This window comes from Salvelinus alpinus, chromosome 15 (assembly GCF_045679555.1).
Source record: "Salvelinus alpinus chromosome 15, SLU_Salpinus.1, whole genome shotgun sequence".
Taxonomy (NCBI): Eukaryota; Metazoa; Chordata; class Actinopteri; order Salmoniformes; family Salmonidae; genus Salvelinus; species Salvelinus alpinus.
Genome location: NC_092100.1, coordinates 5,903,085 through 5,923,004, shown reverse-complemented (window position 1 = coordinate 5,923,004; position 19,920 = coordinate 5,903,085). Strand labels below are relative to the sequence as shown.

Genomic DNA, 19,920 nt, shown 5'->3' with positions numbered 1-19,920 from the left:
AAAACGTTTCAGTGACTACTGGGTTGATAATGTCTGGGAAATCTGCATGATCAGTCACATACTGTTGTGACTGACATCAGTGTCTTCGGCAGACACATTTAGTTCTTCCAAGTGTTGGTATTATCAAGTCCCGTCAGAACAGCACAAACACTCATTTGGGTCGGTACTGCCTTGCACCAGGGTCTGTGGAATTTGGAGGTGTGGCTACACGAGAAAAGCAGCAATGATTTTTTTTATAACTAACCGAGGTAGTGAGATCCTATTGGTGCGTTCTAGTATTTTATTCGCATATTTTCATTTGGGAAACACCTACTCTGTGAAGTGGGCGTGTGCAATAACTCTCCCTTGTACTCCTTAGAAACAACGCAAAGGGTGAAGTCTACAAACGCAGTCCACTCTGTTTGTTACAGATTTTAGATGGGAAACAGAAGACTGTATCGATGAGAAATTGCAGAATGTCAAACTCCATCTCGCTCCATCTTCTCCCACCGGGCTTCCCCTCATCACCATATTTGGTCATGAGTGGAAACGCCAACCGGATGGTTCACATTTATACATCCGGTCATAATATACTCTACACAAATATAAAAACGCAACATGTAACAATTTCAAAGATTTTACTGAGTTACAGTTCATATAAGGAAAATAGTAAAATGAAAAATTCATTAGGTCCTAATTTATGGATTTCACATAAATGGGAATAGAGATATGCATTGGTTGGTCACAGATACCTTAAAAACTAAAAAAAAGTAGGGGTCTGGATCAGAGAACCAGTCAGTATCTGGTGTGAACCACCATTTTGCCTCATGCAGCACGATATCTCCTTTGCATAGAGTTGATCAGGCTGTTGATTGTGGCCTGTGGAAAGTTGTCCCACTCCTCGTCAATGGCTGTGCGAAGTTGCTGGATATTGTCATGTGACCTACATCCCTCAAACTACTTTCAGAATATCCACTGACTAGCCGTATACATGGCACTCCCTTTTGTTTGTTTATTTTCATCTCACATAATTTTACATTAATTGCCTGCTAACCCTGAAGGACAGTGTCACTCACACACCTATTCGCTTGGGCCTTCTCCCTGGGGCCTTCCTGACCTCCACGCAGGCCCCCATTGACCTGGTGACCTCTGCCTCAAGGCCTCTAGGCCTACACTTCCTGCCCGCTCTCTCCCTGGGCCTGAGAGTGTATAGCTTACTCCCTGGAACTACAGACCTCCAGGCCTCCACACCTACTCTCCCTACCCGGTCAACACCCCTCTCACTGGGCATCACCCATCACCGTGTCTCGGGCCGGGGCTCAGGGGGTCAGCCATCTCCATAACCTTGCCCACCGGGTTCCCCACAAACATGCGGTGCGCATCAGGAGAGGGGCGGCAACTCATCTGGCCACACCCCAACCCCTTCACTAACAGCTCGACTCACCTGCAAAAAGAGGCAGGCTATCCCGGGCCAACCGAAGATCCATGGTGCTACGGTATCATTACGTTTAGGGGGGGATTCTGACTTAGAGGCGTTCAGTCATAATCCCACAGATGGTAGCTTTGCACCATTGGCTCCTCAGCCATACACATACACCAAATGTGCTTGGGGGATTTGAGTGCGACCGTGACAGGTGGGTATGTTCCTTTTGAATTTCATCAAGTTGACATTCAGTGATCCGTGCCCGGTGTGAACCTAGGCTTCTTCCGTCCGTTTTATGGGTCCGCAGCAAATCAATGGGCGTGGATGGTACTGCCCACATCAGATGTAGGCCTCCCTCCCCAGACAAGCTGGAGATACCTCTCCCCACTTCGTAGGGCATGACCCAGAACCATGCAATGTCCTATCACTGCAGGGCCAATGAGTTTAGTCTCCGCCTCACCGGAGACTAAACCCATTGGGTTTAATTAAACAGTCGGATTCCCCTGGTCCGCACCAGTTCTAAGTCAGCTGCTTGGCGCCGGCCGATACGACTCGCCGGAGACCCAGCGCGAACAGTGAGCGTAGAGGAGACCTCCCCCCTACAATGTGTGGTGTAACGCATTCAGGCAAGCCTGAGGCCTGGTAGTGTCAGCTAATGCTAAGGCACATGCCATCTCCACTACGTGCTCCAAGGAGCGTGGAGGAGAGCTCCCACATAGAATGTGTAGAGTCCCGCATCCAGGTGGACCTGAGACCGGGCAGTGTCCATAACTGCTAAGAACATTCCATCTCCATTTAGTGCTCCACTGTTAGCGGGTCCAGCCGAAGCCAGAGTTCGATTCAAACCTTCGCGGTTTAGAGTTAGCTAAGTATACGGGGGACGCGTGTTTTAAACGTTTCACCACAGTCACTCTGTGATCAGACTGATGCCAGTAAGTACATTATCAGCCATCTCCCAGGACTTAACTCCCTCCTCCCAGCCAAAGCCAGGGATGCGTTCAAGCCATCCTTCTCTGATTGGCTTCCTGTCAAGGTCAGGATTTGTTAACAAGAGCGCCGCAGCAAATCATTGAGTCTGGTGGAACCGCCCTCACATTTTCATGCTTGACCTAAAGCCCCGTATTCCAGGACCGACTGCCGCCTTTCTGTTAACGATCAACAGCCGTCACCATCTGCAGGACTCTCTTTGCATACGGACTAGTACCGAGGTAACTCCCGTTTTGGTTTGCATCGTTAGCGACACCTGAAAACAGGTGGCATACAGGGAGGGATTGGAAGAGCCCTGCTTAGAGGGCTACCTCGTTATCTCCCTTACTAAAGCTCAGGACTCCTTAAGGGAGTCATTGTTACTCCCGCCATTTACCCGCGCTTCATTGAATTCAGAGAACTGGGTAGAAATCACATCGCGTCAACGCCCACCTCGGGCCTTCGTGATGCTTGGTTTTAATTAAACAGTCGGATTCCCCTGGTCCGCACCAGTTCTAAGTCAGCTGCTTGGCGCCGGCCGATACGACTCGCCGGAGACCCAGCGCGAACAGGGCTGGGGAGATCCACAAGAAGGATTTACACCCTGTCCACCAGATTTTCAAGGGCCAGCGAGAGTTCACCGGACACCGCCGGAACTGCAACGCTTTACAGGGCTTGGGCCCCTCTCTCGTGGCGAACCCATTCCAGGGCGCTTCACAAAGAAAAGAGAACTCTCCCCGGGGCTCCTTCCAGCTTCTCCGGGACCGGTCGCGTTACCGCACTGGACGCCTCGAGGCGCCCGTCTCCGCCAGTCCGTGGACATTCTGAAAGTAGTTTGAGGTCAGTAGGTCACAAATTAGGAAACTTGAAAAATGTATGTAAAACCTTGTGAGATGATAATGGACAAACTAAAGATTGTGCAATGTGTAGGCCCACTGAGTGTACATTGAACATTGTTTGAAGTCAGTAGGTCACATGACAAAGGAGCTATTGAAATTCGAATGTAAAAAAGTTTATACTTTGTTTACGCTCCGTAACTAATTAAACGAGGAATACAAAATGCTGCTCACATTTCCACATGTTTATTAGATTTGGAAAGCGAATTAATGTCCACATCGTGAAAATAAGACCTGTGCAATGTTGTGCGCAATTTTTCCAACATCATGACACTTATTTGGGAGTCTGTGGCTCAAGTGGTTTGAAAGCGCGAATATCCATTGAATATCCAACTTCAAACGGGCTTTACCTTGGTCTCAAACCGGCCGTTCGCTCTCTGCAGTGGTTGGACTAGTTTGATACATTGTGTCGTTTTCACTGCCTTGTCGATGACTGAGAGCTCCTCTTCGGCATGTCATTGTTAAATAGTGCACGAATATATCTTTATAGCTATTGTACCGGTGTTCGGGAACTCACAAAACTAAAAGCCTTGTTGTAGCTAGCTAACTTGCCCCCCAGACAAGGACCGATAACACAATGGAACAGTTCCACGCGCTTTTGTGCAAAACGTCAACAAGGAAGGAACGTCCGGCGGCGCCACATCTGGATTCTTCTTCTTCTTATTCAAAATAAAATGTAAGTAGCACTTCTGTAAATAGAGGGCGTAATCTACTGTTGACAGAATATTATTACAGTTTTGGAAAACGAGCGACAAAAATGTATTCAAACATTGAAAGCATTGAGAACATTCCTTTGTTTTTAATCAAATGAAAGGAAAACACACAATCACATAACATGTATTTGATTAGAAGTTTACACAACACTTGAATCAGACTTAACAAACAAATCATACTGTATTTTTTTTTTTTTTTTTTTATTCAACATATAATTCCATGAATTGTTCTTCCCTGATATCAAAGCTGACTTAAACTTACTTTCAGACAGCCATGTTATAATTTGTTCTTATGGCAGTGTTTTAGCCATGTTTGACCTTGCCAGAGACGGTTTACAATGTTGATCCAGACTTTGACCTTGCTATTATGGAAGCGTTTGAGCCATGTTATACTTTGCTTTTATGACAGTATCTGAGAGCATCTCTCAGGGCCTCCAGCACCATGTCAACACTGGCCTTGCTGCTGTTACCCCCCATCAGTCCCACACGCAGCACCTGAGGAGAGAGACGGGACAGGTCAGTGAGCCGGTTGCACATAGGGGAAGGCATGGTCGACCAACCTGTTATCGCAGCAGTTGACAATAGTTGTTATGATTAGTAAAGAGGGCTGATGATCACGATCGTAGCTACTTAACCCATGGTCAAAGCAATGCATAACGGTTCATAAAGGTACCTACTATGACTGGTAACTCATCCAGAACTAAGAAGCAGCAGTAGTCCAGTCTGTGTCCTGGCTTGAGACGGCCTCAGTCCACTAACTCAGTGGTTCTCAACCATTTTTTTGCTCTACCCCCTGAAGTAACTCACCTGGCCAACGGATGGTCCCAGTCCTCCAGAGATCTCTAGGTTGTGATTCTTCATGATGTATCTGGTGATCTCCTTCCAGTCATATCCAGGGGGTGCTACTATAGTGGTGACCGTGGGCAACCTGGCGTTCTGGCGAATGGAACCATCAATGGAAAGAGGAGTGTTTAAGGAGTCTGAGTGTCTTGTTTTACAGTAAAACATAGGGAAAGAGGAGTGTTTAAACCTGTTTGGGGGCAGTATTTTCACGTCCGGATGAAAAGCGTGTCCAAAGTAAACTGCCTGCTACTCAGGCCCAGAAGCTAGGATATGCATATAATTGGTAGATTTGGGTAGAAAACACTCAAAAGTTTCTAAAACTGTTAAAATAATGTCTGTGAGTATAACAGAACGTATTTGGCAGGCGAAACCCTGAGGACAAACCATCCAGATTTTTTTTTTTTGAGTTCACTGTGTTTTCAATTGGTTTTCTGTGGGAAACTAGATTTCTGAGGCACCTGGTTGCAGTTCCTATGGCTTCCACTAGATGTCAAGTCTAGAAATTGGTTGATGTTTTTCTTTTGAGCCCTGTTCAGAATGAGTGTCAAGCCAAGTGGACTCTTTTGTTTGGGGCGCGCTACCTGGAGCTCGCTCCACTTTGATTTTATCCGCTATTGAACACAGTATATTCCGTCTTAAATTTGATAGATTATTTATGTTTTAGGATACCTAAAGTTGGATTAGGAAAGTTGTTTGAAATGTTTGGACCAAGTTTACAGGTAACTTATTAGATCATTTGTAGTCATGTTGGGCGAGTTGGAACCGGTGTTTTTCTGGATCAAACGCGCCAAATAAATTGACATTTTGGAGATATAACGAAGGAATTTATCGAACAAAAGGACCAATTGTGATGTTTATGGGACATTTTGGAGTGCCAACAGAAGAAGGTCTTCAAAGGTAAGGCATGAATTATATCGTTATTTCTGACTTTCGTGTCGCACCTCCCTGGTTGAAAAGTATTTGTTATGCATTTGTATAATGAGGCGCTGTCCTCAGATAATCGCATGGTTTGCTTTCGCCGTAAAGCCTTTTTGAAATCTGACACGGCGGCTGGATTAACAAGAAGTTAAGCTTTATTTTGGTGTAATTGCACTTGTGATTTTATGAAAGTTAAATATTTCTAATAATTTAATTTGAATTCCGCGCTCTGCAATTCCACCGGATGTTGTCGAAAGGATCGTCTAGCCATAACAGGCTAAGGGGTCTGAGTGTTTTTGTTTTACAGTAAAACATATGGCTGTCTGCAATATATTTAACATACTTCTGTTACAACACAGAATAAGGTTATAGTGTATGTGTAGTTAAGTTATTTAATGTGTTTTTTTTCTTTCATTTGTACTTTAAATAGACTACAGTAAATAGTTTACAGTAAATCTCTTTAAGGTCTTTGATACTGACCTTGTCTTTCACAAACAGTTTCAGGCCCATTTTCTCTAGGCCTTCATGGAAGTATTCTGCTACTTCCTTGTGTCTTTGCCAGGAGTTCTCCAGACCCTGGGAGAGAGTAGAGACACAGGTATGTCATTTCATCATCACAAACACAACTACCGTGCGCTATGCTGCTATAACATATTCCCGTTTACATTTTCAATGATCTTATATCTCAGAGAGAGAGAGAGAAGATTAGTGGATGATTTAAAACCTATATCAGAGTGTTATGATATAATTTATCCCTGTGAATTATCTTATGAATCTATAAGATGTAACTCTATCTAAGAGCGTGAATGGCATCATGATTTAGGAACCAGACTAAAGTCACCTGTTCAGCGAGGATAGCCAGACTCTCCCGGAGAGAGTAGAAGGCAGACACAGGCGCAGTGTGGTGGTATCTGTTCAAAGGAACAACAGGTCAGACTAAGTACTGTCACTAATGATACATTCTGCTTTACTTACACTCTGAGCTGTGATTCCCTTGACATTCACAGGAGCATCATCGCAAACTGTTAAACTGTGTTTTTGTTAAGTGAGATGATGTCATAGAATGTGGTGTGAGATGATGTCATAGAATGTGGTGTGCGATGATGTCATAGAATGTGGTGTACGATGATGTCATAGAAGGTGGTGTTAGATGATGTCATAGGTGGTGTTAGATGATGTCATAGGTGGTGTTAGATGATGTCATATAATGTGGTGTACGGTGATGTCATTGAATGTGGTGTTAGATGAGGTCATAGAAGGCGGTGTTAGATGAGGTCATAGAAGGTGGTGTTTGATGAGGTCATTGGAGGTGGTGTTAAATGAGGTCATAGAAGGTGGTGTTAAATTATGTCATAGAATGAGGTGTTCGATGATGTCATAGAATGTGGTGTACGATGACGTCATAGAATGTGGTGTACGATGATGTCATAGAATATGGTGTTAGATGATGTGTTGGTGATACAAGACTCTTGATGTAATGCATTATGGGAGTCTCACATTCTAGCAGGTTTGCCGTCACAACCCCAGTAGTTTGCCAGCCAGGTCATGTCCAGGAAGAACGACACTGGCTTTGTTTTCCGATTGAATACTTTCTGGCTGGATAGAAGCAGAAAATAAGTGCTCATAGAACAAATTAATTTGATAGGTTTGTTTCTGTTTAATTGCTTCGTAAATATCAGGTCATTTTTGTACCATTTAAAAAGCACTTACAACATGTATTTTTTCCCCGGCATTTCTAAAGCTACGGACTAGAACACCTTCCTCACCATGCTCTTTCACTGAAGGAAATGGGAGCGGTCCCAGGTGGTGCATTTAGGACCTTCTGTGAGCCAGAGTACAGGATGTCGATACCTGAAGAAAACACAAGGAACCAAAATTAACTTGACTAGTTAAGTTTCAACCTGAAAATCTGTTAGCTCTTATGGCAGTACAATTAATTAAACTAGTAGTAATGCTATTTTCACATCGTGAAATAATAGGTATGTAGCAAAGTTATATGCAGGGTTATGGTGCATGCCAATAGTCCAACGTAACTTCATAATAAGCATCAACACAGGCAAGCTTTCCCCCCCAGGGTCTTTAACTAGCTTTCCCCCTCAGGGTCTTTAACTAGCTTTCCCCCTCAGGGTCTTTAACTAGCTTTCCCCCTCAGGGTCTTTAACTAGCTTTCCCCCTCAGGGTCTTTAACTAGCTTTCCCCCTCAGGGTCTTTAACTAGCTTTCCCCCTCAGGGTCTTTAACTAGCTTTCCCCCTCAGGGTCTTTAACTAGCTTTCCCCCTCAGGGTCTTTAACTAGCTTTCCCCCTCAGGGTCTTTAACTAGCTTTCCCCCTCAGGGTCTTTAACTAGCTTTCCCCCTCAGGGTCTTTAACTAGCTTTTCCCCTCAGGGTCTTTAACTAGCTTTCCCTCTCAGGGTCTTTAACTAGCTTTCCCTCTCAGGGTCTTTAACTAGGTGCTCTTGATAAACCTGTCTGTGTATCCCGGAGCAACGGGTGTCTCTGTAACACCGATGTGATCTTTGCTCAGCCCTCTCAACAGGAACTGTTATTCCTGCAGGGTCCTTGTGCTATTTGGAACAGGGTCACTACAACACCATACCTTGTTTGTCCATGTAAAGTGGGGCACCTCCCATTGAAGCCACACAGTCAACGAGAAACAGACAGTTGTGCCTTGCAGAAAGAAAGGAGAGGCGCCACTTTATAACAAATAATTCACTGGTACTGTATATTATCTGTTGGGTTTTATAAGCATTTATATTGACATGGAAGCTGAAGAGGTGGATTAAGGGGCTCTTTACTTGTGACATATGTCTCCAATGCCATCTAGTGGATGAACTACTCCTGTGGAGGATTCTCCGTGGGTTAGGAAGAACAGCACAGGCTTGTGTTTGGCCAGGGCCTGGGGAGAAACAGAGACAGATCAGAACAGGCTTGTGTTTGGCCAGGGCCTGGGGAGAAACAGACAGACAGATCAGAACAGGCTTGTGTTTGGCCAGGGCCTGGGGAGAAACAGACAGACAGATCAGAACAGGCTTGTGTTTGGCCAGGGCCTGGGGAGAAACAGAGACAGATCAGAACAGGCTTGTGTTTGGCCAGGGCCTGGGGAGAAACAGACAGACAGATCAGAACAGGCTTGTGTTTGGCCAGGGCCTGGGGAGAAACAGACAGACAGATCAGAACAGGCTTGTGTTTGGCCAGGGCCTGGGGAGAAACAGAGACACGACAGATCAGAAATACCACTCTTGATGCACAGAATGAAATGAGCCCTGGTCAAAAGTGATACACTACATAGGGAATAGGGCACTGGTATATAGTAGTACACTACATAGGGAATAGGGCACTGGTATATAGTAGTACACTACATAGGGAATAGGGCACTGGTATATAGTAATACACTACATAGGGAATAGGGTTCCACTTGGGACGTACTTATGGTGTATCGATAGCAGCAATTTGGTATATCTATACTTATAGATGAAGGTTATGGTAGGAGTATCTATACCTATAGATGAAGGTTAGGGTAGGAGTATCTATACCTATAGATGAAGGTTAGGGTAGGAGAATCTATACTTACTGATGAAGGTTAGGGTAGGAGTATCTATACCTATAGATGAAGGTTAGGGTAGGAGTCTCTATACTTACTGATGAAGGTTAGGATAGGAGTATCTACACCTATAGATGAAGGTTAGGGTAGGAGTATCTATACCTGTAGATGAAGGTTAGGGTAGGAGTCTCTACACCTGTAGATGAAGGTTAGGGTAGGAGTATCTACACCTATAGATGAAGGTTAGGGTAGGAGTATCTATACCTGTAGATGAAGGTTAGGGTAGGAGTATCTATACGTACTGATGAATGTTAGGGTAGGAGTATCTATACCTGTAGATGAAGGTTAGGGTAGGAGTATCTATACGTACTGATGAATGTTAGGGTAGGAGTATATATACCTGTAGATGAAGGTTAGGGTAGGAGTCTCTCTACTTATAGATGAAGGTTAGGGTAGGAGTCTCTATACTTATAGATGAAGGTTAGGGTAGGAGTCTCTATACTTATAGATGAAGGTTAGGGTAGGAGTATCTATACCTACTGATGAAGGTTAGGGTAGGAATATCTATACTTACTGATGAAGGTTAGGGTAGGAATATCTATACTTATAGATGAAGGTTAGGGTAGGAGTATCTATACCTATAGATGAAGGTTAGGGTAGGAGTCTCTATACCTGTAGATGAAGGTTAGGGTAGGAGAATCTATACCTACAGATGAAGGTTAGGGTAGGAGTCTCTATACCTGTAGATGAGGGTTAGGGTAGGAGAATCTATACCTATAGATGAAGGTTAGGGTATGTGCAGATCAAATGAGATGTGTGTCGTTACCTGATCAATCTCTTCACTGGTGAAATAGCCCCCTGCAGTGGTCCCAATGGAATGAACTCTGGCACCTGTTGGGTTGATGGGAAATGGTATTATGTAAATCACAAATGTGTCAGTTGAAAGGGAACTTCCTTAATGGGCAAAGCTACGGTATTTGAACCGAGGTCATTGTAACCAGGTGTGCTCGCAGGTTCGTGTTTGTGTCACAGGCGTGTAAATAGCGTGAAACTGCTAGCTAGTTAGCGGTGCACGCTTGCAGCGTTTCAGTTGGTGACTTCACTCGCTCTGAGACCTTGAACTAGTTGTTGCTCTGCTAAGGCTGTGGCTGTTGTGGAGCGATAGGTAACAATGCTTTGTGGGAAGGCAGTTGTTGATGTGTTCAGAGGGTCCCTGGTTTGAGCCCAGGTTGGGGCAAGGAGAGGGACAGAAGCACAACTTTTACAGGCAATGGTCATGGTTACCCAATGACACCCTATCCACTATATAGTGCACTGCTGTTGACCAGGACCCATAGTGCACTGCTGTTGACCAGGACCCATAGTGCACTGCTGTTGACCAGGACCCATAGGGCACTGCTGTTGACCAGGACCCATAGGGCACTGCTGTTGACCAGGACCCATAGTGCACTGCTGTTGACCACGACCCATAGTGCACTGCTGTTGACCAGGACCCATAGTGCACTGCTGTTGACCAGAACCCATAGGGCACTGCTGTTGACCAGGACCCATAGTGCACTGCTGTTGACCAGGACCCATAGTGCACTGCTGTTGACCACGACCCATAGTGCACTGCTGTTGACCAGGACCCATAGGGCACTGCTGTTGACCAGGACCCATAGTGCACTGCTGTTGACCAGGACCCATAGTGCACTGCTGTTGACCACGACCCATAGTGCACTGCTGTTGACCAGGACCCATAGTGCACTGCTGTTGACCAGGACCCATAGTGCACTGCTGTTGACCAGGACCCATAGTGCACTGCTGTTGACCAGGACCCATAGTGCACTGCTGTTGACCAGAACCCATAGGGCACTGCTGTTGACCAGAACCCATAGGGCACTGCTGTTGACCAGGTCCCATAGTGCACTGCTGTTGACCAGGACCCATAGTGCACTGCTGTTGACCAGGACCCATAGGGCACTGCTGTTGACCAGGACCCATAGGGCACTGCTGTTGACCAGGACCCATAGTGCACTGCTGTTGACCAGGACCCATAGTGCACTGCTGTTGATCACGACCCATAGTGCACTGCTGTTGACCACGACCCATAGTGCACTGCTGTTGACCACGACCCATAGGGCACTGCTGTTGACCAGGACCCATAGTGCACTGCTGTTGACCACGACCCATAGTGCACTGCTGTTGACCACGACCCATAGTGCACTGCTGTTGACCAGGACCCATAGGGCACTGCTGTTGACCAGGACCCATAGGGCACTGCTGTTGACCAGGACCCATCGTGCACTGCTGTTGACCAGGACCCATAGTGCACTGCTGTTGACCACGACCCATAGTGCACTGCTGTTGACCACGACCCATAGTGCACTGGTGTTGTCCACGACCCATAGTGCACTGCTGTTGTCCACGACCCATAGTGCACTGCTGTTGACCAGGACCCATAGTGCACTGCTGTTGACCAGGACCCATAGTGCACTGCTGTTGACCACGACCCATAGTGCACTGCTGTTGACCACGACCCATAGTGCACTGCTGTTCACCACGACCCATAGTGCACTGCTGTTGACCACGACCCATAGTGCACTGCTGTTGACCACGACCCATAGTGCACTGCTGTTGACCACGGCCCATAGTGCACTGCTGTTGACAACGACCCATAGGGCACTGCTGTTGACCAGGACCCATAGGGCACTGCTGTTGACCACGACCCATAGTGCACTGCTGTTGACCACGACCCATAGTGCACTGCTGTTGACCAGGACCCATAGTGCACTGCTGTTGACCAGGACCCATAGTGCACTGCTGTTGACCAGGACCCATAGTGCACTGCTGTTGACCACGACCCATAGTGCACTGCTGTTGACCACGACCCATAGTGCACTGCTGTTGACCACGACCCATAGGGCACTGCTGTTGACCACGACCCATAGTGCACTGCTGTTGACCAGGACCCATAGTGCACTGCTGTTGACCACGACCCATAGGGCTCTTGTCAAAAAAGGGAACAAGGGGCCCTATGGAACGTATCCCAAAATAATCAAGTACCTATCCTCTCTGCCATCTCCGCTGCCCGTTCTCCCCAGATCCCATTGACCGCGGTGAGAACCCCTTCGCCTGGCTCTACGGCGTTGAAGATGGCACACTCCATGGCCGTGTGTCCTGTGCCACTCACTGCTATTGTCATGTTGTTCTGGGTCTGGAAGGCGTATTGGATCCCACTCTTGATGTCACTCATTATCTACAACGCCAACAAACACAGTAAAGAGATGATTATGGGACCAGGAGTCTGTCGGGTAGACACTGAGTATTAGGATGTGTACTTTATGTGTTATGTCTAGTGTGTAGTGTACAGTGTCTATTGTGTATACTGCAGTACTGTGTGTCGAAGACAATTTTCCCCCCTCGGGATATTAAACTTGATCCTATCCTACATCTCATATAATGATTTTTGGTACATTTGTCTCAACACTGTAATAGGTTCGATGGGTAGTCAAAACAGGTTTAAAACACACATCACTTTTACATCAGTTGAACGCAGAGCCGCCTCTTCCTATACGCAGTCTACATGCTGTGTGTAGGGCCACGCGGTCGACCCAAATGTAATTATTTATGTATTTTTAACTCAGTCGGGGGTCTCAAATTACTGTTGAAAGATAGAATACACATGTTGCATCAGACGTTTTATCTCACTTTGTTATGTCAGTAGCTCAATTAGTCCATGTCAGCCTACATGTTTTTGATTGCTAAGGAAGGTAGCTGTCTAGAGCTTGTAGGCCTAAACATCGCCATGCCGACCGGGCAAGCGCTCAAGGGCCCTGACCCCCAGGGGGGCCCCCCCCATTTGATTTTGTTAGTCATTCTCACGCAGATATCATATGAACATGGCATAAGTCATGGCAAGAATGTGAAGAATTGTAGGGAATGTACTTTACACTAACCAGGTTTCCATCCAATTTTGTTTTATTTTTTTATTTAACCATTATTTAACTAGGCAAGTCGGTTAAGAACACATTCTTATTTACAATTACGCCCTGCCTTGTTCAAGGACAGAACGACAGATGTTTTACCTTGTCAGCTCAGGGATTTGATCCAGCAACCTTTCGGTTATTGGCCCAACGCTCTAACCACTAGGCCACCCTGCAATGACAGGCCTGATAGAATCAGCAAATTTGTTGAAAAACTTTCCAAATGTCATAAAATGAAATACACTAGACAAGGTGGGATCTCTTTGTGTCAGTTAAAATGAATTATGCGAGAAATTATATATTGATATAATAACCAAAATAAAACTTGGAGTCACGCAATGATGTTGTGTGGTCTTCCCACTACGTCTCGTGAAAGCATGCAGTTTATTAGGCTAGATAATAACTTCTGATAAACTTCACAGGGTGGTGAAAGTGCACGGGGATGAGCTTGATGCTCCTTTCCATTAAATATCGAGGGTCTAATGACTTGATGATCGATCCTTGGCTGCAGTTTGACAAATAAAAATAATATCATACCTCATTCATAATAATCTCATAATGTAGGTAACCTACCCACCTTGTATCTGCCAGCTGTTAGCTAGAGCGTTCCTGCCAAGACCAGAGTTGGGCACAATCGCTATTTAACACAATTTTTTTTGGTGACAAAACCATCAGTAGAGTTGAAAATGCGACGGAAACCCATTTAAATTGTATTTTTTTTTATCGGTACATGGGAAGTTAACCGCAAAATGTATTTTTATGTCCCCTACGTCACTACACCCATCGTTTTATCCGCCACAGGTCAATTTGATGGAAACATCGCTGGTGGGGGAAATGTGCATATTGTTTCTATGCAGATTTTAGAATCTTCGCGTGATAGATCTGTCCCCAATTGGATGGAAACCTAGCTAGTGCCAAAAAACGTATTTACTGCCAAAAAAATGTATTTACTGCCAAAAAAACGTATTTACTGGCAAAAAATGTATTTACTGCCAAAAAATGTATTTACTGCCAAAAAACGTATTTACTGCCAAAAAAAACGTATTTACTGCCGAAAAACGTATTTACTGGCAAAAAAAACGTATTTACTGCCAAAAAACGTTTTGCCCGCAAGGTTGGGGGGCCCCCAACCAAATCTAGCTTAGGACCCCCCAAAAGGCTGGTTGACATACAGTATTGTACAATGGCTAATCTTGAAATGTTCATAAAACACTTTTGCTTGGGGAGATAAGCAGTTAAACAAACAGACAATATGGTTCAGGGATAATATTACAAGCCTTATCTAAAATATCCAATTCAACCATTTAGGCATATGAGTAAATCCTGCATAAAAGTACTTTCTTTTTTTTTTTTTACACGGTTACCTTAGTTGAGATTGATTGTTCATAACCAAACTTTGTAGACATACCTCGAGCATTTCTGGATGCATGTGACCGATGATGGGCTCGGCCCCTGCCGCTAAGATGCGAGGAGGAACATTGGACGGTCCGGGTCCAAACATGTGTCGCCGCGGAGCCACGAAGGTTTTCTGGAGACATTTTGGTGGCGGGACGGAGAGGGACGACATGGCTCTAGCTGGGCTTGTTAGCAGTGTGGATATGATAAAATTACACGGTCTGGACTCTGACTCTGTAAAAGCAACCTGACAGACGCACACCTCTCATCTGACAAAAGAGGCCTTTAAACCCCTCCCACTTCCATGTTTGTTTTGCATACTGTTTTGACTGTGAGGATTTTGTTCAAGCAAACCTTTCGTCGTTTACTCCTGAAAAGTGTTTTTGAATTTGATCAGAATGCATAAAACCATGTATCACACATTTTTTTTTTTTCTTCAGGTCACATGTTTGTTCCCGGTAATGTATTCACACCATTGTTCAACACACATTTACAAGGGTTAACCATTAACCACCGTTGCTTCAGTAGGTCATAGAATTATATCACAACACTGTAGGAAGAATTCAGCACACACTCACTTTTTTAATTTCAATCAAATAAACCTAATGGTAAAATATATGGACCTTGATACTTGTCTAATAAAACGTATATATACATTTTTTTGTGATCATGTGATTCTGCCCTGTTTTTAATTCATGGGGTTTGGTTTTGTGGTGAGCTGATATGGTTTCCTTGATCACTCCAATGTGTCTGTTTGGTCAGTGGTTACTCAGTGACACAGAGAGGCAGTGAACAGGCACAGGAGACCAACCCCCCCCCCAACTCTTCTCTAGTTCCTAAACCGTTATCCCTTGGAGTCGAGTCAATTCAGGGGGGGATGTTGGAAAGACTCTCAGTGGACTTTTGTTTATTTAAACACCACTCCAGTGAAGCATCTGTAACCCCCCCCCCCCCCCCCCCCGTCCATTCATTTAGAGTGTTGGCCCATTAACCGAAAGTCGCTGGTTCGAATACCTGAGCCGAAAAAGTGAAAAATTGGTTGATGCACTTTGCTCCAGGGGCGCCGTACTACTATGGCTGACCCTGTAAAACAACACATTACACCGCACCTATCTGTTGTATGTGCTGATATTTTGTCGAGGATAGTCCAGTCAGTATCATGCTTTGCCATTGTTTTCCAAAGAGTCCCAGTCTAGATTTCCTCCAAGGTTGGGGTCAATATCATTTCAATTCCAGTCAATTCTGAAAGTACACTACTACACTTTCTAATTCCAATTCATTTCAGTCTACTTCCTGATTTTTATTTTAATTTGTTGATTTTTGTTTCGATCCCCATTAGCTGATGCCATGGTGACAGCTAGTCAGTCTTCCTGCGGTCCGACACGTAACGAAAATACATTAGACAAATACTTTACAATTTACATACACTACCGTTGAAATGTTTGGGGTCACTGAGTAATGTTCTTTGCTTTTGAATGAAAAGCAAAAAAAACATGTCAATTTTTTAAATAACATCAAATTTATCCGAAATACAGTGTGGACATTGTTAATGTTGTAAATGACTATTGTAGCTGAAAACGACGGATTTTTAATGTAATATCTACATATGCGTACAGAAGCCCATTATCAGCAACTATCACTCCTGTGTTCCAACGGCACGTTGTGTTAGTTAATCCAAGTTTATCATTTTAAAAGGCAAATTGATCATTAGAAAACCCTTTTGCAATTATGTTAGCACAGCTGAAAACTGTTGTTCTGATTAAAGAAGCAATAAAACTGGACTTCTTTAGGCTAGTTGTATCTGGAGCATCAGCATTTCTGGGTTCAAAATGGCCAGAAACAAATAACTTTCTTCTGAAACTCATCAGTCTATTCTCGTTCTGAGAAATGAAGGCTATTCCATGTGAGAAATTGCCAAGAAACTGAAGATCTCGTACAAAGCTGTGTAATACTCCCTTCACAGAACAGCGCAAACTGGCCCTAACCAGAATAGAAAGAGGTGTGGGAGGCCCAGGTGCACAACCGAGCAAGAGGACAAGAATATTAGAGTGTCTAGTTTGAGAAACAGACGCCTCACAAGTCCTCAACTGGCAGCTTCATTAAATAGTACCTGCAAAACACTAGTCTCAACGTCAACAGTGAAGAGGTGACTCCCGGCCTTCTAAACAGAGAAGACAGAGAAAACAGAGAAGACGCACCACTTCAGGCAGGGTGAACCCTTTCTTACTGTCCAAGTGATTGGAGAGAGGTTGGGAAACCTCTTATTAGACCCTATTCACTATCTTTGTCTTAAAACATTCAGGATGATAGAGAGAGATGGAGTGACTGATCTCTCTCTTCAAATTTAGAGGGAAAAGCTACTGTTTAAACAGGCAGACATGTTAAAGTGCAATGTCAGGTTTGTTGATTCATAATTCAAGCCTGCTTTAAATTATGTTCACTTCATAAAGCCTTTATATACACTACATAAATGTGTTACAAATCATCTATAACCTTATCTCATGCTTTATAAAGGGTTCATAAATGTGTTACAAATCATCCACATCTGGCTTCTTCTCCTGCGGGATCGTCTGAGACCAGCCACCCGGACAGCTGATGAAACAGTGGGTTTGTACAACCGAATCATTTCTGAACAAACTGTCAGAAACCGTCTCAGGGAAGCTCATCGTCCTCACCAGGGTCTTCACCTGACTGCAGTTCGGCGACGTAACCGACTTCAGTGGGAAAATGCTCACCTTTTGATGGCCACTGGCTCGCTGGAAAATTGTGCTCTTCACGAATGAATCCTGGTTTCAACTGTACCGGGCAGATGACAGACACATTGTAAACAGAGTGCCCCATGGTGGTGGTGGGGTTATGGTATGGGCAGGGATAAGCTACGGACAACTAACACAATTGCATTTTATCATTGCGAATTTGAATGCACAGAGATACAGTGATGAGATCCTGAGGCCCATTCTCGTGGCATTCAGACGTCACCATCACCTCATGTTTCAGCATGATAATGTACGGTCCCATGTCACAACGATCTGGACACAATTCCTGGAAGCTGAACATATCCCAGTTCTTCCATTGCCTTTATGTTTATGCTATGAATGACCAAAGGTGTTTGACTTTAAATGAAGTGCAGCATCATGGGATATAGTGTTGTTATGGATGTGTTAACCAAGATCTAAAGTTGTCTCACTTCAAACGAAGTATTACAGGACATTACATCAAGTGTCAATACGTAGGTTATTAAAGTTCGGGTTGATTGATGAAGGTTCTCTCGTGATCCACAGGTTACTGTAGGGTGTTTACATGGGTTGATGGACCTGCCTAGCGTGTGTGTGTGTGTGTGTGTGTGTGTGTGTGTGTGTGTGTGTGTGTGTGTGTGTGTGTGTGTGTGTGTGTGTGTGTGTGTGTGTGTGTGTGTGTGTGTGTGTGTGTGTGTGTGTGTGTGTGTGTGTGTGTGTGTGTGTGTCAGAACCAAGATAATTTGGAGTAGTCCAACTTGAGACTACCACACCACGTGTTCCTCTTCTGTTCCCATGGAGACCAGGGCTTGATTACATCCTGTTACAATGGTGCCGACATTTTGTGGCTGATCTTTTCAGCAGGGGAGTGGATGTGTCAAAGACCTGACTGGGCCCAGCACTGTGTGATTGTGGCTTGTTATATTGTGATGTGAAAGACCTGACTGGGCCCAGCACTGTGCGATTGTGGCTTGTTATATTGTAATGTTAAAGACCTGACTGGGCCCAGCACTGTGCGATTGTGGCTTGTTATATTGTGATGTTAAAGACCTGACTGGGCCCAGCACTGTGCGATTGTGGCTTGTTATATTGTGATGTTAAAGACCTGACTGGGCCCAGCACTGTGCGATTGTGGCTCATTATATTGTGATGTTAAAGACCTGACTGGGCCCAGCACAGTGCGATTGTGGCTCGTTATATTGTGATGTCAAAGACCTGACTGGGCCGAGCACTGTGCGATTGTGGCTCATTATATTGTGATGTTAAAGACCTGACTAGGCCCAGCACTGCGATTGTGGCTCGTTATATTGTGATGTTAAAGACCTGACTAGGCCCAGCACTGCGATTGTGGCTCGTTATATTGTGATGTTAAAGACCTGACTAGGCCCAGCACTGCGATTGTGGCTCGTTATATTGTGATGTTAAAGACCTGACTAGGCCCAGCACTGCGATTGTGGCTCGTTATATTGTGATGTTAAAGACCTGACTGGGCCCAGCACTGTGCGATTGTGGCTTGTTATATTGTGATGTTAAAGACCTGACTGGGCCCAGCACTGTGCGATTGTGGCTTGTTATATTGTGATGTTAAAGACCTGACTGGGCCCAGCACTGTGCGATTGTGGCTCATTATATTGTGATGTTAAAGTCCTGACTGGGCCCAGCACAGTGCGATTGTGGCTCGTTATATTGTGATGTCAAAGACCTGACTGGGCCGAGCACTGTGCGATTGTGGCTCATTATATTGTGATGTTAAAGACCTGACTAGGCCCAGCACTGCGATTGTGGCTCGTTATATTGTGATGTTAAAGACCTGACTGGGCCGAGCACATGGCTTGTTTTTGTTGCTTCTTTGTACTGAGGAACATGTAACCTGTTTCCAGAAGAAATATAATTTAAATGTATTTTCATCAAGGTCAGTGTTTCTTCAGGTTGGGGGTTTTCATCAAGGTCAGTGTTTCTTGGTTTAACGTCGTCTCCAGGCTATTGAACACACAGCACATTATACGCCTGGGATATCAACCAACCAGAGTTGGCCTTAGAGGGAATGACCATTACATTCTATAGGAGTGGCCTTACTGAGTAAAGTATTAACACAGTCACAAAGTCATATTTATTGCAAAACCCTGCCCATCACCACCATTCATCTTGTTAAAATGTTATTTTAAACCTAACCCTAACTAATGAAGGCCAAGGTTGATGCGTTGGTCCGTCAGAACGCACATTAGGGCGGAAGTGTCTGGGAACGAGATTAGGTGTGATGTGACTAACATGACATCACTTTAGAGTGTATGACATCACTTTAGAGCCTATGACATCACTTTAGAGCCTATGGCATCACTTTAGAGCCTATGACATCACTTTAGAGCGTATGACATCACTTTAGAGCATTTTACCATCCTTCAGCACAGCATGACACCCTTTATAAATGGGTGATGTCATGATATAATGTTTATATCATATTTGACATAGTGGGTTATGTCACATTTGACACTGGTGATTATCTCAAACAGTTATGCCACATTTATGAACTCTTTATTAAGCTTGA

At 44.7% G+C, this 19,920-nt stretch overlaps 1 protein-coding gene across 1 annotated transcript; it reads right to left on the bottom strand.

Moving 5' to 3' along the window:
* Positions 1-4,048: 4,048 nt before the first annotated feature.
* Positions 4,049-15,288, bottom strand: agxta (alanine--glyoxylate and serine--pyruvate aminotransferase a). The gene is made up of 11 exons (XM_071342342.1): positions 14,654-15,288; positions 12,326-12,518; positions 10,107-10,171; positions 8,535-8,635; positions 8,336-8,406; positions 7,505-7,589; positions 7,236-7,334; positions 6,580-6,649; positions 6,219-6,314; positions 4,785-4,913; positions 4,049-4,472 (listed from the first exon to the last, which is right to left on the bottom strand). The coding sequence occupies exons 1-11, from the start codon at positions 14,810-14,812 to the stop codon at positions 4,365-4,367; spliced, it is 1,176 nt and encodes a 391-aa protein (XP_071198443.1). The 5' UTR covers positions 14,813-15,288; the 3' UTR covers positions 4,049-4,364.
* Positions 15,289-19,920: the final 4,632 nt, after the last annotated feature.

Bases quoted from the DNA above. Each gene is read 5' to 3' on its own strand.
- agxta (XM_071342342.1), bottom strand. From the start codon at position 14,812: ATGTCGTCCCTCTCCGTCCCGCCACCAAAATGTCTCCAGAAAACCTTC. The intron at 8,407-8,534 runs GTAAAGAGCCCC...TCTTTCTGCAAG, and splicing joins ATTGGAGACATATGTCACAA to GCACAACTGTCTGTTTCTCG. The intron at 6,650-7,235 runs GTGAGACTCCCA...TCCTTTGAACAG, and splicing joins GACGGCAAACCTGCTAGAAT to ATACCACCACACTGCGCCTG.